The 17,491-nt window shown below is 40.9% G+C and overlaps 1 protein-coding gene across 3 annotated transcripts; it reads right to left on the bottom strand.

The window, feature by feature from the left end:
• Positions 1-854: 854 nt before the first annotated feature.
• On the bottom strand, positions 855-16,998 carry SUSD2 (sushi domain containing 2). Of its 3 annotated transcripts, none has more exons than XM_058816817.1 (15): positions 16,826-16,998; positions 15,379-15,583; positions 13,906-14,057; positions 13,240-13,407; positions 12,828-13,002; positions 11,278-11,479; positions 10,165-10,250; positions 9,679-9,947; positions 8,565-8,708; positions 8,031-8,186; positions 7,443-7,691; positions 6,866-7,138; positions 6,165-6,350; positions 1,901-1,991; positions 855-1,595 (listed from the first exon to the last, which is right to left on the bottom strand). In XM_058816817.1, exons 1-15 carry the CDS (start codon positions 16,890-16,892, stop codon positions 1,583-1,585), a joined length of 2,436 nt encoding a protein of 811 aa, XP_058672800.1. In that variant the 5' UTR covers positions 16,893-16,998; the 3' UTR covers positions 855-1,582. The 3 variants fall into 3 exon arrangements, with proteins under 3 accessions (XP_058672800.1, XP_058672802.1, XP_058672801.1); XM_058816819.1 differs by having other exon boundaries at positions 1,901-1,949; XM_058816818.1 differs by lacking the exons at positions 855-1,595; positions 1,901-1,991 and adding an exon at positions 2,870-3,082.
• Positions 16,999-17,491: the final 493 nt, after the last annotated feature.

Below are 17,491 nucleotides of genomic sequence, written 5' to 3'. Positions count from 1 at the left end.
CGGAGCCCTCCTCGCTAGCCGGGACGCCTCACTACAAACACACACACAAACACACAGACTCCTCCATCCCAGCAGCGTCCAAGCCTTGCTCTCGTCACTCCCAAGTGTCCCGCGGAAGAGGTCGGGCAAGAGCCCGTCAGCCCCGGGGGCTGGCGCTGCCCCTGCCCCGCTGGGCTCCCGCTGAGGGTGTCGGAGCCGATGGGCGAGCGCAGGTGCAGCCCGGCTCGCCTCTCCTGAAGCCACAAAGGCATAGACGGACACGGCACAGGGAGAGAACACTGCAAACTTTCTGAGGGACGCGGGCGGCGAGGTGCCAGCACCGCACGCTGCCATTTGGGGCGTCGTTCTAAAAGTGAAAAGGCAGAGCAGCCGCCTCACAGAGGTGACCGGGGGCCGCTGGCAGAAAGCAGCGCGGCTGCTGAAGCCGCCGTGTCCCCCGCAGGCCGCGTCCCGAGGCGGGCGGAGCTGAGGCCGGGTTGTCTCGGCCGCGGGTGGCAGGGACAACCGCACAGACAGGAACACAGACAGACACACAAACAGGAACACAGCCGCACAGACAGCCACACAGACAGGAACACACAGCCACAGGAGCCCACCACGCCCAGGGACCCGGGGCATTGGCGGGCGGGCACGGACATGGGGACGTGAGGGGACACCCACGCTTACAGCACAACACACACCCAGAGCGACAAAAAACACAGCAGCCAGCAGCTGCCAGGCGAAAGGAGCATCGTTGCTTTCTGAAAATGCACGTGCAGAAAGATAGGGTTTGGGTTTGTGGTTTGTTTGGTTTGAGTTTTTGTTTGTTTTCATCTACACGAAGATCCCAAAGGACAAAGTGTCAAGGTGGTAATCTCAAGCAATCGTCTAAACTTTTACAAAGTCTTTACCCAGTCTGCGAGACGTTTTAGTAATGGTAAAACAGCTTTGCTAAGAACCAACCAATATGAAAAACCCCCCACACGACCAGTTTAAAAAGCATTTAAAAAGTTGCTTTGTCAGGAACAGAAATAGGGCAAACATCCTTTGTACAAGGTACATCCTTGTACCCCCTTTACAACACTGCTGTGTAATCAAATAGCAACCCATACAGGCAGAGAACAATTTACTATTCTGTAGGGGAACAATCAAAATACAGTTTGTAGGCCTTAACTATTGTATCAATACACAGTGTAGATGCATCTCACTTTTAGCACACAGAAACTTCCTGCCATATAAAGTTGATTTTGAGGGGGAAAGTATGCTTACATTTCTTTTGGCCTTTGTGACACATATAGAAAGGAAAAAATGGTCTTCATATAGTAGCATGGATTTACCCATAAATTTAAATATCACAGCATAATATGCCACATTCTTATTTCTTTGAGCTGAATTCATTGTGAATGTAGCATTTTTAAGTGATGAAATACTGAAAAACAATATCAGTGTTCTGTTAGCTTAGCACTGTGCTTTTTTTTTTCTTTTTTGTGACAGGTTCAGAAGTATGTAGTTCTTCCTCACACATAGAGTCTTCTTTCCAAGGGCTGGAACCTCATTTTCTTTCCGTTCACTCAATTTTGATTCCATTTTAGCTGGCATTCTATTACTTGTGAACACTGGAACAGAGAAGGATTAAAAATTTGTAACAGTTGCTAACGAAGTTCAGAAAATCAACCATATCTCCATTTCAGCCCACCAGTATTCCCGGCAAAACCATTTTCATTCACCACTTTGCCCTCTTTCTCCACTAGTCAGTTTCACACACAGTTAAGTGTTTATACATCAGTTGCACTTTTTTTTAACCTGTAGCACACTGGCAGTTTGTTGCCAGTGGTCATTACTAAATTATTGTTTAAAAAGTCATAGCAGTTGCTATTTCTTTAGGAGGTTCATTTCTGTTTTCAGTTCAGTCAAGGCTTACCTCTTCTTTGTGCATAAATAACCCAGACGTCCCAGGACTGCAAGGCCAACTAATCCAAAGACAGTGCCAATAACAATTACTTGTTTGATAGCTGAAAAACAGAGACCAACCACAAAAAAACCCCACGAAGACTTTGATATACATTTCTTTATATCTGTTTGAATGCAATTGCATGACAATTTTTGAAATTGTACATGTAGTGTTAATTTTTCTGTTCTCTTTTTTTGTGGAACTGCCTCCCCTGGCAGTGGGATTGGATTGAATGATGTCCAGAGGTCCCTTCCAACCCTTTACCCTTTCAGATTCTCTGAAACTGGTAAAGATTAGGAACTCACAGAATTCCTACATTTAACTGTTAGGGCAGGTGGCTGCAAAAGCTTTGTAACACAAAGGGTGGCTAGTGGTTAATATGTCGTCAACATTTTGAATGTGCAATATTGATGTGGAACTGTCAATCCCAACTGAAATAGTTTTCAATTTTTATTCCATATGGTTTGATTACTTTAAATATTGCCCCTATTTTGGCATTAAATTTTGAAACTACCTTTGCTGCTTAATAATCTACATAAAAGGGAAGTGACTACATTACATCAGAGAGTTTGAACACACTAAAACAAAAAAAGTATCTGCTTGATTCTGTGACTGCCTAACAAGGACACCTGAAAGAGAGAAAGAAACCAGATATGAAACAAATTTTGAATAAAAACTATAATTTTGTTTTCTTATTCTACTAAGCAGTAGCAGATTACCATATAAGAATATTTGTAAAAGTTAAGAGATGCAGCATGTGGAGTGAAGTGTCTGGGAGAAACAACGATTCCTGCATTTTGTATCTGAGCCTCAATACATCAGGGCTGCATTTCTGTCAGCCCTTCCTTCCATCACTTTGTCACACCCGCCCAACCCACAGCCTAGCACACAGTGATGGCATAACAGACACTTCTGTGATCCTAGAACAGATTATTCAGCTGCTGATTTGGTTCATAGTGAAGTTTAAGGAAAGAAATGGGATACATAAACTGTTTCACAAGCGTTGATCCATCATCCAGTAACTTCTTAACAAGGCTTAATGTTTGTGTTACACATCCTTCACAGGGAGGCACCAGTCCCTGCCAAGTGATGAGAACCCACCACTGGCTAAAGTAGTTAGTCCAGTAGTGATTTGCCTCTGTTGTGAAATCTCTGTGTTTGAAAAAAACACAGAAGACTAATGAGATTTCTGACAGCTTTTCAAAATGAACAGCATTTACACAGAGCCTGAGACTGGAAAAGGAAATCTGAAAGTGAATAGAGGAGGAGGGGGGGAAAGGAGAATGTAACCCAAAAGACAAACAAAACTAGATTACCCTTAATATCACCATATTGTCTGTCTCAAAAAGACTCTATGTACATATGCTGCCACTATCTTATGATTTTTAGCTGGATGTTACATCTCATTTTACTAGAATCTCCTTTTTGCTTTTGCTGGATGGCTTCTTTGTTCTTCCTCTTTGTGATATTCTGTGAAGAGAGCTTGCTGTGGTGCTGGCAAGACTTGCAGTGGGATTGTAATTAGAAGCATAGCAAAATAATTATTAGCAGAGGATTTCCATGGAAACTTTAGTCCAAGGAAGCAAAACTCAAAAACAACAATATGCAGGCCCAACAACATAATTTGTATTTGAATTTCAAAATACCAAAATGGATTTTGTAAAATAACTGGCATTACATTTTCTTGTTTCCACCTCTTTTCCTATCCAATTTTCCTGGTTCCCATGTCTTTATTTTAAATATTCCCTTTTGAAAAGGCATATAGCAATTAAAAAACCTCGATGATTTGCAAGACAGAGCTTGAACCTGATGTGCCACAAAACTGCAGTGTCATGGACACAGAACTGTAAAGAAATACACCTGTAAGCTTAGAATTACAGAGGGCTGGGCCCTGTGCTCCTGAGCAGCATGAAAGAAATAACTTGACAAAGTGTGTGTTTAATAGTTCACTTTCAAAGTGAAAAAGTGACTGCTGATCACAGTGGCTAGGTCAGTGATCACCCATTCAGGCACCCAGAAACTGGGAAGGGCTGTCCATTAATTTTGTCAGCATTTGCCTGGTGTCAAGAAGGTCTTTGTCACAGGACTTGATAGAATGGATGTTGGTGAAACAGCAGCATGCTGCTGTGTAAGGAGGAAAACAACAGAGAAAATTGACCTCGGGAACAATAGCTTATGACAACACAAGGACCTTTTCTGTTCTGGAGAAGAGAAGGCTTGGGGGATGGAGAATAGAAAAAATAGCCAAGTAGAGAAGTAAGACAAGGAAAACTGGCATTGGATTTCAGCTGTGTCTTGGACCAGGGGCAGAAGTTTATTTAGTGAAAAGCAAGTACTAGCTGTCCATGCTTTAAAAATATGAGAAGTTTAGATATTAGTGAAAGGAACTTGGAACTGTATTGCCTCTCTTCTCTGTAGAGACCTGGGCCTGTCAATAGAATAGCCTTCACAAACAATCACTGACATCTAGCAGAGCGCCTTATGGAAGAAAAAAAAGCAAGGCTAACTATAAATGCCGCTAGTAGGGCATAGCAGTAAGAAAAAAGAATGGAGAAATTTGTATTTTATATTGTGTTGCTCAGTTGTTGGTGTTGTCAGCATCCTGCTGCTGTGGGCAGCATTGCCATACTCCAACTTCCTGCAGCTAATAAAAACCATCAATTTTGGTTCACATTACAAAAACTAGAACATCAAATATCAAATAGTAAGGAAGATCTTTGTTGCAATCAGATCAATAAAATTCTTTCACACCTTGTTTTTCTTTGTCACCTTCCAGGAAAGCATTGGAAAACACTGTGGGTTTTGTTTGCTTATCCACAAAGCTGTGTCACATCTCCATCATTCTGAATGCAATCAATCCCTGCATATCTTCCAGCTCCTTTCCTCTGATCTCACAGGGCTGCCTTTCTGTCCCCCTTTTGCTAGTGTAAATGTCAGCATCTGTTTTGCTTATTGAGACTGACTGGCTCTTATCCAGTATGTATGTGGTTGATGGCAGCAGTGGAAAAATATTCTTAGCTTTCAGCTTGGCAGAAAGTTTTGCCATTGCCTATTTAAGATCTGGCCTTTGTGAATTTTTCTGCTGCCCAAACTCACTGCAGTTCATCTTACAAATATTGCTAAGTTGAGAACTGCACTGGAAATGTACAAGCAATTGGTACAGGCAGCAGAGGCTGATGAAATGTGCCAGCATGACAGGAATTCGTTGCTGATGTGAAATGCACTTCCCACATTTCTTTGGAAGGGTCTTAGAATGGAGAATATGTTAGTATGAATTATTTGATGAGTGCTTTTGGGAGCTATTAACTCAGCATTGAAAGTGCTTCAACATGCCATCTGGCCTTGCACCACCCTGGTGCTTTGAAATATTGCCATCTTGAGGACATTTGGAGTGTATGTGGTGAATGAATAAAAAGAAAATTTTGGGCCATTTTCTGTAAATCATAGAGACAGCCTATGCTACTAAACTGCTACTAAATCCAACAATCCCAGACTAACTGATAATCTATTAGTAGTGACACAAGAGGGGGAATAAATCTGTGTTATTTATACTAAATACTATTGCATCATTCACAATACTTTTACTGCTACAGAATAATAGAATTATGTTTTGAGATAAGATAATATTTTAGAAAGAAAAAGTGAAAGAGTTCAACAAGTGTGGGCTGTGTCTGCTCTCAAATCACAGAATCACAGAACAGCTGAGGTGGGATGGGAACTTTGGAGGTCATTTTGTCCAACTCCCCTGTTCAAGCAGGACCACACAGAGTGAGTTGTCCAGGACCATGACCTGATAACTTTTGAATATCTCTAGGGAGGGAGATATTCAAACTTCTCTGTGCCAGTGCTCAGTCACAATCACAGTAAAATGGGTTTTCGGATGTTCAGAGGTAAGCTTCTGTGCTTCAGAGCATGCCTGTGGCCTCTGCTCTTGTCCCTGAGCACCACTGAAAAAATCCTGGCTCCATCCTCTTTTCACCCAGACTTCAGGTACCTGTACCCATTGATAAAACAAAAACTTTAATATCTCCACCAAAACACACAAAACCACCCTAAGTCACCTGTTATATAGATTTGAATAATAGTCTTTCTAGAAATTCAGATATCTCATGTCCAATGCTTTACCAAGTAAGAGAAGTTGCTTTTGTCAAGGGCCATCATGGTATTCTGAGGTTGCCTTGTCCTTGATAATGATTTTTTAGTGACAATATGTGATATCTAAAAGGCAACAGACCTGTTTCTTGGCTGCACTGGGGTGTGTCCCCTGACCAGGTTCCTGACACTTGGCAGGTTCTCTCCTGTGACCCTCCTGTGAGTTCATAGCCCTCACTGCAGGTGAAATTGATGGTTGAGCCCAGCAGGTAGTTAGTACTATTCTTTCTTCCATTGGTTGGATGATCCAGCCAGCCACAAGAGATCACTAATAAAAGAAACATATCTGGTTAGAGTATTTAGGACTTAGACCAGCAAATCTCCATTACAATGATTCAAACAGAATTTTAGTGGCAACTCATGGAAAAACAAAGATTTTTAAACTATCTGAAAGACAATACTTCCTGCTACTTTTAAAATTTATTTTTAAGTCCAAGGAAGACAGCTTAATGCATATAAAATGAAGATAAACTTTCTGTGCTCTGGTGTTATAGTGGAAGAAATGGAAAGAAATTTGAGTTTGCCTAAGTATTCTATCAGTACAGAGATTTCCTGGTACAAAGATGATTCCCTAAAATCAGATTATTTATAGGTGCATGAACCTACAGTTAAGCAAAGCCTCTTCAAACAGTGTTAACTCTTTAGATGCCCAGTAGAAATATCTATAGTGCTGCTCCCTATGGGCTGTTCACTTAAGATTTGGACTTGATGATCCCAGTGGGTCACCTCCAACTCAGAATATCCTGTTATTCTGTAATGATGTTTTGTGGAATGTTGTATCACCTGGCTCTAGATGTTCTACCAGCAGCTTGTGATTCTGATGGGAAAGCCTTGTGGAACTTCCCACTCGAAGGTTTCTTGTTGTCAGGACATCAAATCTGCAGAATGGGTCAGAGCCGCAGCGTGAGACCATCTCTTCTAGCAGGGGATCAGCAGGGTCCTCATGAGGGGAGAAGACGGGCAGGAAGGAGGCATTGTGCTTGTCCCCATAAAAGAAACTGTCCAGTAAGAACTCCGAGTCATAAGTAAAGAGAGAAGTTCCATTTTCAACTGCCCCTTGGGAGACAGAGACAGAAAGAGATTCATCCATAACATTGCCGACATAGACCACCTTCTGCTATTAATCCAAGTGTTTATCTACAGAAATGTAGCTGGAGCTGGAAGAGACATAGGAACAAAAGTCCTCCACCATGGCTCTGTTTTCACTCCCCAGGTGGGTAGAGGAGGGCATATTTCTCTTACTCTCTTCTCTTCCCCCAGTACTGGTTGCTTGGCACAGACTTAATTTCCTAGTCCTTAAATCATAATCTGTCTTAAATTTGTAAAGAAAATGTAATAACAGACCATAGAAATTACTTACAGCTAGCTCCAAACTCAAACACCTGCTGGGGACTCGCATGAACTGACATGGTGGTTTTGTTCTTGAAGGTGTAGTCATCCTGTAGATTGTCATTCATTACTCCAAAGAGACCCCATGTGTGATTCATAAACTTCTCTGGGAGCAGAATTGTCAGGGTCAGAAATCCTCCATTTCCCCTTATTTCCACTCCAGACCCAGAAGAGAACATCACTGTGATGTTCTGATCAGGTGTAGAATAGAGAAAGAGACCTATAACCATGAGAGGAAGAGAAAACAGCTAATTATCCAGAGTGAAAAAAATGCTGTGTTTAAGCATCAGTTTAAATCATCAGTTTTAACCATTTTTTCATACAGCTTTTCCTCCCTTCCACTCTGAGCTGCACTCTGAGAAGCATTTAAAGGGAAGCCACACCTTCACACTACGAACAAGTGAAAGAGAACATAGAAACCATGGACACTGAAGCCACCTAAAACACTTGACAAAAGGATGCTGAAAAGAGTTGAAATGCATGCACCTAGAGACACCTTTAACTATCCATGGGCTCCATCAGAATGGAATTGCTTACAAGGCTGATATGTGTAACTAACCTTTCAAGTCCATCCAAGTTTGTTCAGAGAAGTTGAGAACCCTCTGGTTCAGGAGGACCTCCAGGTGCAGATCCTCAGAGTAGCGCACTTCAACCACATCAGTGTTGTTCTCCTGCATGGCCACTGCAGACAGGCCTGTCCCCTGAGCCCCAGTTCCTTCCAAATGGAAAAAAATGCTATCAAAATGCATCAGCTGGCATTGCCTGATTTCTAGAACTGGCCTTCTGTTTCCTTATTGATGAGAATGGGCATGGAGAGAAATAAGAATTTTTTGGAGCTCTTAAACACAGTAGAAAACTTTACACTTCCATTAATCACACCCAATAAAAAACCTAGCAATTAAACTTTGATTGGGAAGCTTTTCCTGAAGATGTTGTCTGCTTTCTGATTATCTTCAGAATGGTGACTATTCACAAATGGCCAAAAAAGAAGACTAGAGATGGCTGGAGGATTGATGCTAAGTGCAAATCAAGCAAATATCAAATCTCAGTTCTGCAAATCTCAGAAGTTCAGAAGCTCTACTTCGTCTCTTACCATTGGGAAAGTGTGCCTGCTGTGTCCTCCCTTGCACTCTCAGGGATGTGAGATCAGACTCTACCAATGTGTATTCTCCTAGGCCATTGAAGGTGAAGTTCAGACCATCAAATGTAAAGAAATGGGGATCCCCAAAAGCAGATGCTATTTTTAAAAACAAAAAGAGAATTAAGATCAAGCAAAAATCACAACCTGTTAGTCCTCAAGTTCATGAGAAAGGAAAGAGAAGTCTGTCACATGCAATATATGGGGAGATTTGGACATGAATACAGAGCTATTGCTTTATCTTTGCATCCATATCCTTTGCACCCTTAATCCCCTTTTGCATTTCCAACTTCCATGTAAATTGCTGCAAGTTCCTACTAATTTATCTTCTTTTGTATGCTTTAATCTGTATAGTAACTAATACAATGAACCTTGCCATCAAGTTGTAAAGTTGTATTTTCACAAATTCAAACTCTACTTCTGCCAATACTTTTGATGGGGTTTCTTTAAGCAGCCAGATCACTCATTCATGACCCCTAACTACCTAGTGCAATGTCCTCTACACTTTTCTCCTTTTTTCCTGATGCAAACTGCTGCCTCTTGGTACTTCTTTATGGGAGGCCAAGTCCTGCTGGACACCACAGCATCTCAGCAGCAGAGAAGGCAAAATGTGGTAGCAACAGAGATATGACAAGACTTGAAGACTGATTTAAAAGCAAGCAGGAGAAAACCAGACATCTTGTAAATTGTAAAACTTTCTTATTTGATATGAATGTTTCTCACCATGACAGCTTTTCTAGCTACTTCCTACCTGTCATTAACCACCTCTAACCACCTTTTTTTCTGAAGAAGTCCACACTGATGATATAAAGTTGTGGGCATTGACTACTGTGCTTTGGCTATTTAGGTTCCAGGGATGAGTGAGATGCTCAACAACAGAAAATCTTGCAGCACAATTAAAAAACACACAGATTTTTGTAAGTGATATATCAAGAGAAACTTTCCATGGAATTTTTCCACAGGACATTATACCCTCACCATTGTCAACTCATATATGCACATATACAAATATTCTAGAAGCCAACACTATGAAAAATCTACACTCCATAAGGAAATCTGGAGCCCTTACCAGCTCGGGGAGGGCGGTACGTCCTGCAGTCACTAGAGGGCCGCCTTTTCATATAGAAGTCACAATTCTCAGACCACAGGCAGCAGTAATAGAAGCTGATAACATCATAAAGCCAGTGGGAAAAGCCAGGTATCCGGGGAGGCTTCAAGAAAGGCGGTGAGCCCCAGTCGTGTCCTCGATCAGGTGTGCTGCCTCCGGTGGAGTCGTATGTGAGGATTTGGGTTCCCGTGGAGTCATAGCAGCACTGCTGTCCAGCCCCATACTGGGGACTGATTGAGAAAAGCAGCAAGAAAATCATCATTTACCTCGGTGGGGTTCTTTTCTATTTAGGGGTTGCTTACTGACTTTTTATGGATACAGCTAAATATTTTGTTTGCCAAGCTTTATCTGATATCCAGTTAGACTTCACCCCTGACTTCTGTGATGCTGCTGTCTCTGAGATGAAAGGATTAACCAAAAAAATGCAGTTTAAAAGAAGTTCTTTACCTGGCTTGAATGGCTCTTACACAATGCACAGCACCAGGATGATAAGTACACACACTCCCCTTTTCAATATCACAGCCATAATCTGTCTGAAAAAGATCAATGTTCACACTTAATGGGCTTCTTGCCTCATTGTCCTTTCTGTTCTTACATTCTGTTCCCACCTTTTGTATCTGACAGGTGTGTAAAGTTGACATGAACTGGTTAAGGTCGTGTTGAACAGCATGGTATGATAGGAAAAATGGTGAATTTTATACTCAAGTGTCTGGAGCACGTGTCTGACCTGAACATTTTGCAGTCTGTTACAACAGACCTTGAAGAACAAAGGCAGCCAGATGGGAATTCAACTGTAAGTGTACAACAAACACAGGCACAGAGTAAATGTTTATCCTGTGTTCTTAGACAGAGGCAGTAGATCTATTCTTTATCTTCACAAGTTTTTACACGTCATGTTTGGAGCTTCATAACCAGAATAGTAAAAATATTTACCTAAACTTTTTTTTTTAAATGCATAAACACATGCCACTATTTGGTGTCATAAATAGGAGAGGAAGTCACTCTCATCTGGTCCTCAGATCAGCAGTGTAAGTGAAAGTGTAGACTGAATGGCAATTGATTTCTTAGCTTTTGTCAGTTCCTTGATAACAGTGAAGCTGAGAAGGAGGAAGGAAGCAGGATAAAGGAAATAATGGATTAGAGCTCTGATGTACATGGCAGAAGGGTTTGCAGCAAAGTATGAAAAACTAGGCAGAAATAGTTTGTCACAGCATGGGATATCACCTTCAAACACAGACTGTGATCTTGTAGGATCTTGAAGAAGCCATCCCTGCTCCCAGCTCCACAGAGTGTTTTCAGTCTGCCATTGGAACTCCTGTTTTAATTCCCTGTTTGAGTGTCATTTCCATCTCCTATTCTATAGGCACTTCTATTCATACTGCCTAGATAAGCTGTATTTACCTCTGCCATTTGATATTCTACTTGGGCATAATTTATATGTAATTTAATGTCCTTGCAATGATGTTTAGAGAGGGAACAGGGGTGTGTGTGTGGAGTTTGGCACTCCTAAAGCTTCCACCTGGAATTGTAATAAGCCAGAGGGATCAGTTAATAACTTACATGGAACCTGCCAGTGTCAGCTCTTGCCTGTGCCAAGGTGCAAGGGCAGTCTATAATTTCTTCCTTGAAGTTTGGAAGCAACTCTTCCTTTCTGTCCCATTCCATACATTTTGCAGTTGCCCATGCATTTGGGTCATTTCTGAAGTCTTTCTCAAGGTGCCAAGCCAATGCATGGTCTGGGCTCCAGATTGATGGAATATTGCTGGTAAAAAAGAGAAACAAAAAATAGATCTGATAGCTGAACAAGCATTATTTTGACAGTAGCACTGTGGCTCAATTGCTAATTATAATTAAAAGCATCTTTTGACTTTCAAGTTATTTCATTGCAAAGCCCACTGCTTGCTTTTTCCTTCAAAAAGTTATGGCACATCAAAATTTTCCAAATTCACAAGGCGTCAGGACAGCATGCAGCAAGTATGCAATAATCAGAATACATTTTAGTAATCATGATTCTGGCTTACATAGATCCTTTTAGAGGAAGGTTTTGTATTCATGCCTTTTGACACTGAAATTTCATTTAGGCCAGAATGAAGAATATCTGGGTTCTTTAACAAAATATAACAACAGCAGTAATATCAGAACTAATGGCTATAGAAATCATTCAGAATCCTTGAAATGTTCCAAAGCCACTCTGCTTTTCCCCCATGAAAAAAAATCTATACAAAGTGTAATAAAAAGACCTCTAGAAGGGGAAAAGGTTATCCCTCTATGTTCAAAAATGTTCTGACATATTAGCAATATGTTGTAACACTGAAGAGGTGGCATTTATGTACTCACAGTCTACACCATCTACATCAAACCTGCAGATATGGAAGAATTGTGAAGGAATAACCATGGAGCACTTACAAAGGTAGTTCACAAAAAATCAGGGGGAAATATGCAATGAAAGAAAAGAAAATGGCCATAAAATTTGAAGGAATGCAAAAACCTGAATACAAAATAGAAGAGGAAGGGCTGTGGCTGCAGGGATTGAGTCCCACAATTAGGGACTCCTCCACAGTTGTGACAAAACAAAAGAATCAGCAGATCCTACTCTGCTGAGAGCATGGGTTTGGCTGCAGTAATTTTCTTCATAGCAGCCACATTTTAGATCTGTGACCAAGACAGTGCTGATAACATTGATAAACCAGTGCTTATCTCCTGCTGGCACAGTGTCAAGGTCTTCTCTGTGTCTCATGCTGGCCCCAGGGAGAAGGCCAGGAGGGAGCACAGCTGTGACAGCCAACCCAAGCTGACCAAAGGGATATTCCATGCCCTAGACCAGCAAGTCCATTAATAAAACTGCAGGGGTGTTTTTCCAAAGCAGCTCTTACTGGGTGACTAACTGTGCATCAGTCTGCTCATGGGAGACTTCATAATTCTTCCTCCATGCTCCTCTTTACTGAGTAAACTGTCTTTATGTTGACCTATGAGTTTTTCTCACTTTTGACCTTCCAGTTTTCTCCCCATTTTTTCCCAGGAAATGGAGCCTGAGTCTCAGTTTTGAATGCCAACCGCTTATAAGGTAGCTATTATTATTATTATTATAATTATTATTATTATTAACTTGCCTCTGCCCATCAAAATAGTTGCTGGGTATAATTCTCAAAATTCCATAGTCCCATGTACTGTAATTTCCCTCAGCAGGTACAGGAAGGAAAGAATATTTCCCTGTATTGGGGGTTTCTCTTGCCAAAGTATAAAGGTATTTCCATTCAGCCCTCCAGTTTTCTGAATAACTGTCACCTGTCAGAGAGAGGAGGAAAAAGGTTTTGGATGCTGGAAAAGAGCAATAGCCACAAGATTGAAATGAGACGTCTCCACCCATATATAAATGAAGAGGAAAAGCTGACATTATTGTAATCAGTTATTTACACTTGCAGGTTGCAGTGAAAGTGACCACAAGCTGTGCAGAGCTCTGCACAAGAGTTCTGTGTGTGATAAATGCTTGTAGGAAAAGGGTCACTTTAAGGGTCACTTTACCTGTTTCCTGGTATCCCCAGACTTCTATGTTGACATGAGTTGTTTCAAGTGTCTGGTGTGTCCACGTAAGAGTTAAGTTTCCACCAGTGTTGGAGGTGCCATAGTATTGCCATTTTGTCTCATTTACCAAAGTGCATTTTTCTCCATCTGAAACTTTGCTGTGATGTACTGCATTGCAGAGCAGAAAAAGAGGGCTAATGACATTTTGGCTTTGCATAGTCCTGAAAAAGTGCTACTCTATTATTTAAGATTTAGCGGGATTTCCCCTGGGTATGTTTTACACAGCACAGGATGCATGACATGAAAAGAATAAGCTGAAGCTGATAGAATGCAACCCTTACTAATACTTGCAGTCCTTAGATTACAACACCACAATGCAATTATTTGAAGAGGGGACAAAAAGGGATAGAAGTAGGGATGAGGTGGGAACAGTTTTGGTCAATCTCATTTTAAAGCAGGACTTTTTATCAGTTAATGCTGCTGCTGCTACTCAATTGCTGTGAAAGTTCATCTCTCAAAAGATGAATTAACATGAGGCGAGTGAGACTTTCTTTTCTGAGGCCTGTTAAGGAAGAATAAAACTTAACTAAAGGAAAAGACTTCTATAATCTTGCATGCATGGTGGAAGAATATAGCAAGAAAAGGGATGCTGTAGATATAAGTAACCTGATAACCAAGTTCCAGAGTAGGGAAATGTTGACCCAGAATCTGTAGAAACTTCAAAAGGGATGAAACCAGTCTCATAAAGCAATGGGGAGATGCAGTGGGCTTTTCCATCCTTGTCAATATAGCCACTGGTTGTGATTTCCTTCTTGAACCTGTAGATGTTGAAAACACTTTTTAATGTCACCGTAGATAGAAGGAGAATTCTGAATATTCTTCAACAAGCAACCTTGTGTCATGAGGGGATCATTTCAAGTCTGGGGCTGTTTTGCTCGTAGCAGGGAATATAAACTGGAAAAATCTGCTCATTGCGTCAATATGAATTCAGCTGCGAACTGCACAAACATACAGCAATCTACAAACCTTCAATTTACTATTTAATTTCTGGAGGAGGGAGATATGGTAAATTAGCAACAAAGGGGCAACAGGAAGAGGAAAATAACGTTATAGCATTGGTAAGATTACAGGGTGGCTAACAATGACCATGATGCAGTTATTGCAAATTTCTGATTTGTTTTTTTTCCCTGGTAAGTCCTGTGAGGGCAACGAAAGGAATTTCATGCTGTTGTAGCATTTCTGTTGCAAAGGTTAACTCAGAAGGCAACACTTGTTATTTAACCATTTGATTCCAGTTAGGGCTCTTGCCCAGAGTCCTGGGGATTAACCCCACCTGTGACTTTTCAAGACTGATATATGGGGACTGAATATCTATTCCAAGTATCAGAGGGAGCTGGGGCCTGCCAGGACATAGGACCTTTGCTTTTCTGCACTGGAATTTGCCTTGGCTATAATTATGTAACTCTGCAGGTACTTTGAAGTGCACAGTTGTGTTCTACAGAGTGAATGCCTTGGTCAAAGGTTTTCCAAATAAAGAATTGAAAACTTTTTCAGGTACTGCTACCCAGATGGGAAGGACTCCAAAATCTCACTCAGAACCTTCTGTGGAAATAATAGCACAACATCTGGGTCATCAAAATTCAGTGTACTGTATGTATTGCACGTGCCACATGCACCTGTGATACAGGCTGACACATTTAGGATCCACAGCTTTCTCTTACAGGAAAAACATCAGGTGTCCTACCTACATCTCTGTCTTGCTGTTTTCTCGTTCAGATTAAGAAATAAATACTTTTTTCCCACAAAGGGAAATGCTAAAGAAATATTGACAAGTGCCCTGAAAGGAAACTCTTCCAAAAAGTCGCTGTTTTAATATGTTAAGGGAAGAATGAGCAGAGTTATGATTGTACCACACAATAACTCCACCTAAAAGAAACAGTCCTGTGTAGAAATACAGTCCACAGGTATCCTTGAGGGTGAGATTGAGAAGAACTTTTGTACATTTCAGGATTTTAACAACTTTACAAAGTTTTCACTCCTGTATAGACTGGTCTTGTTTTGTGGTAATTGCCTATTGCTGGAGAGTGAGATTTTAAGTTTTGCTTCCCTTTGGCAGAGGAATATAAAATCATGTCCCACCTGCATTTTAGCTTAGAAGAGGGATCAAAAGCTGTGTTGTTAATCACAAAGTCTTTGCCTCCCATAAGAGATCCTGAGTATGGAGAAATTTGAAGACAAAATTCTTTATAATCAGGACAGCATGTCCCCAAGGACTGGCATGTCACCTGGCAAGAACAGGTACCAAGCAGCTCCCCACATCTCTGTGCACAAGAGTCTTCAGCTCCTTGTTAAAGGAAGAAAAAAAGAGTCAGGAATGTTATTGAACTCTTCTAGATGTTCTCAAAAGCACAAGTACATCATCCAAAAGACTGCTGTAAGTAAATAAAATAGGCTGGTTATGTTAGTTTAGGAATGTATTTAGGTGAAGGTTGTAATCACCTGCACATTAAGGTTGCTCCATTTTGAATAGCAAAATACACTTATTTACCTCCCAGAGAGTACATAATTTCATTAATTCCATGGGTATTTTTGCATGTAATAGACAGATAAATCTCCAGAGCAGCCCCTCAGTGAGTATCACCAATTACATTTATTTTTGAGGATAATTCTTAAATGTACCAGAACCCCACCATCAACCCTACATGGGAATCATTAAGAACAGAAAGCCAATGCTCTTGGAAAGTTAAAATCAGCAATGAAATGGGCTCCAACACAAGTTTATTAAGAGAAATTGAAATGTCTTTGTTTTGTGCATTTGATTTGAGTCAGGCCTTAACACGGCAGATACACAGAGAGGTGAGGAGGCTTGTGGCTTACAGACTGTCAGTAATCACTGGACATCACATGGAAAACCACTCAACAAATAAAACACTGAGAAGAAGACAGACATTACAGTAGCACTGTAAAAAATATCTGGATTTCACAAAGTTCAGGGGGAATTAAGTGAGATGAATAAGCTGCAGAGACAGCTGGGAGCACTGAGGACCTTTTGGGAAGTGGAATCTTGCAAGGATAACAGTGTTTGGGAGCTATATCAAGAATACCATGCAATGCTGAGATGATCTAGGTAAGTATCAGAAATTCTAAATTTGGACATGGTTCTTACAAAATTGGAGGCAATTATGAAAAAGTAACTATGGGAGGATTGATTATTTGGGAGGACACAAGTGAAAAGAAAGGCAGGGATCAAGGTGGGTGGTGAAGAACAAGCACAGGAAAATGCAAAGAAGAGAAGTAAAAGCACTTGTCCAATATGGGAAGCTGGAGAGTTTTTCTCTGTCTTTAAATATATTTACTGCATTCTCCAGATTGTCTGTTTACTTACAGAAGAGATCCACTGACCTGCTGGAAATTACAGAGAAAGGGATTGAAAATGAAACTATGCAGGTAAAAGCTGGCCTGTGTGCCTTTACTTTAGCTTGTAAAAACGGTATCCACAATTTCTTACCAAAGTAAGTGCATTCTGAAGTAGAGAAGTCAAAAAAATTTGCAGTTAAAAGCAGCAAAATGTTTGAAAATCACTTACCTGCATTCCAAAAAGCAGTGAGGGTGGAAAGAATGAAGAAAGAAACGTCTAAGCCAACGAATTTCATATTTTGTCCAGATGATTCAGGATGGCTGATTGTGGTAGTCTTTGTGCTAGTCTGGGAAAAGCCTTTAGTGGAAACGGGTGTCCAGAAATAAACAAGATTCTCTCTGTTCAAAGGTTTGTTGTAAATTACCGAAGCAAAACAAACTGAATGAAATGCTCCATTTCAGAGGTCATCTCCAATCAAGGAAAAGATTGAAGGGGAGATAGCCACTGCAACTCCTTCACATTAACAGTCAGATTTTTCCGAAAGGCAGGTAGATGTTTATTGTTTTACAAGCATTTCTGCTTCAAAGCTCAAGGCCACGGGGTCATTGGCAAAAGTTCTATGCTTTAATTTTGCTGGAGGAACGAAAACCTGTTATCACTTAGAAGAATGATAAAGGGTACATGCTGACAGTACAGTTCAGTTCAGAAGATAATGAGATCTAGAGGAAGCATGCTTACTGCACTGGATGTGACAGCATGAGGGCTGATTTAAGTGAAGGCAGACCCCTCCTCTTCCCTAATTTTAAGGGGTTAAATTGACGGAAACTCACCCTTTTTCATCATTTTAAGGGCTTAAATCAGAGGGTTTACCTCCATTTCAGAGCACTTCTGCCT

This window comes from Ammospiza caudacuta, chromosome 18, assembly GCF_027887145.1.
Source record: "Ammospiza caudacuta isolate bAmmCau1 chromosome 18, bAmmCau1.pri, whole genome shotgun sequence".
In the NCBI taxonomy this organism is placed as follows: Eukaryota; Metazoa; Chordata; class Aves; order Passeriformes; family Passerellidae; genus Ammospiza; species Ammospiza caudacuta.
The sequence above is the reverse complement of the archived record's forward strand: the minus strand, read 5'-3'. Positions and strand labels throughout refer to the sequence as shown.

Coding starts and splice junctions, on each gene's coding strand:
- SUSD2 (XM_058816817.1), bottom strand. CDS start 16,892: ATGAAATTCGTTGGCTTAGACGTTTCTTTCTTCATTCTTTCCACCCTC. Junction 15,584..16,825: donor CACTGCTTTTTGGAATGCAG/GTAAGTGATTTT, acceptor TCCTTTAACAAG/GAGCTGAAGACTCTTGTGCA. Junction 1,992..6,164: donor CCAGTGCAGCCAAGAAACAG/GTCTGTTGCCTT, acceptor TCTGTTTTTCAG/CTATCAAACAAGTAATTGTT.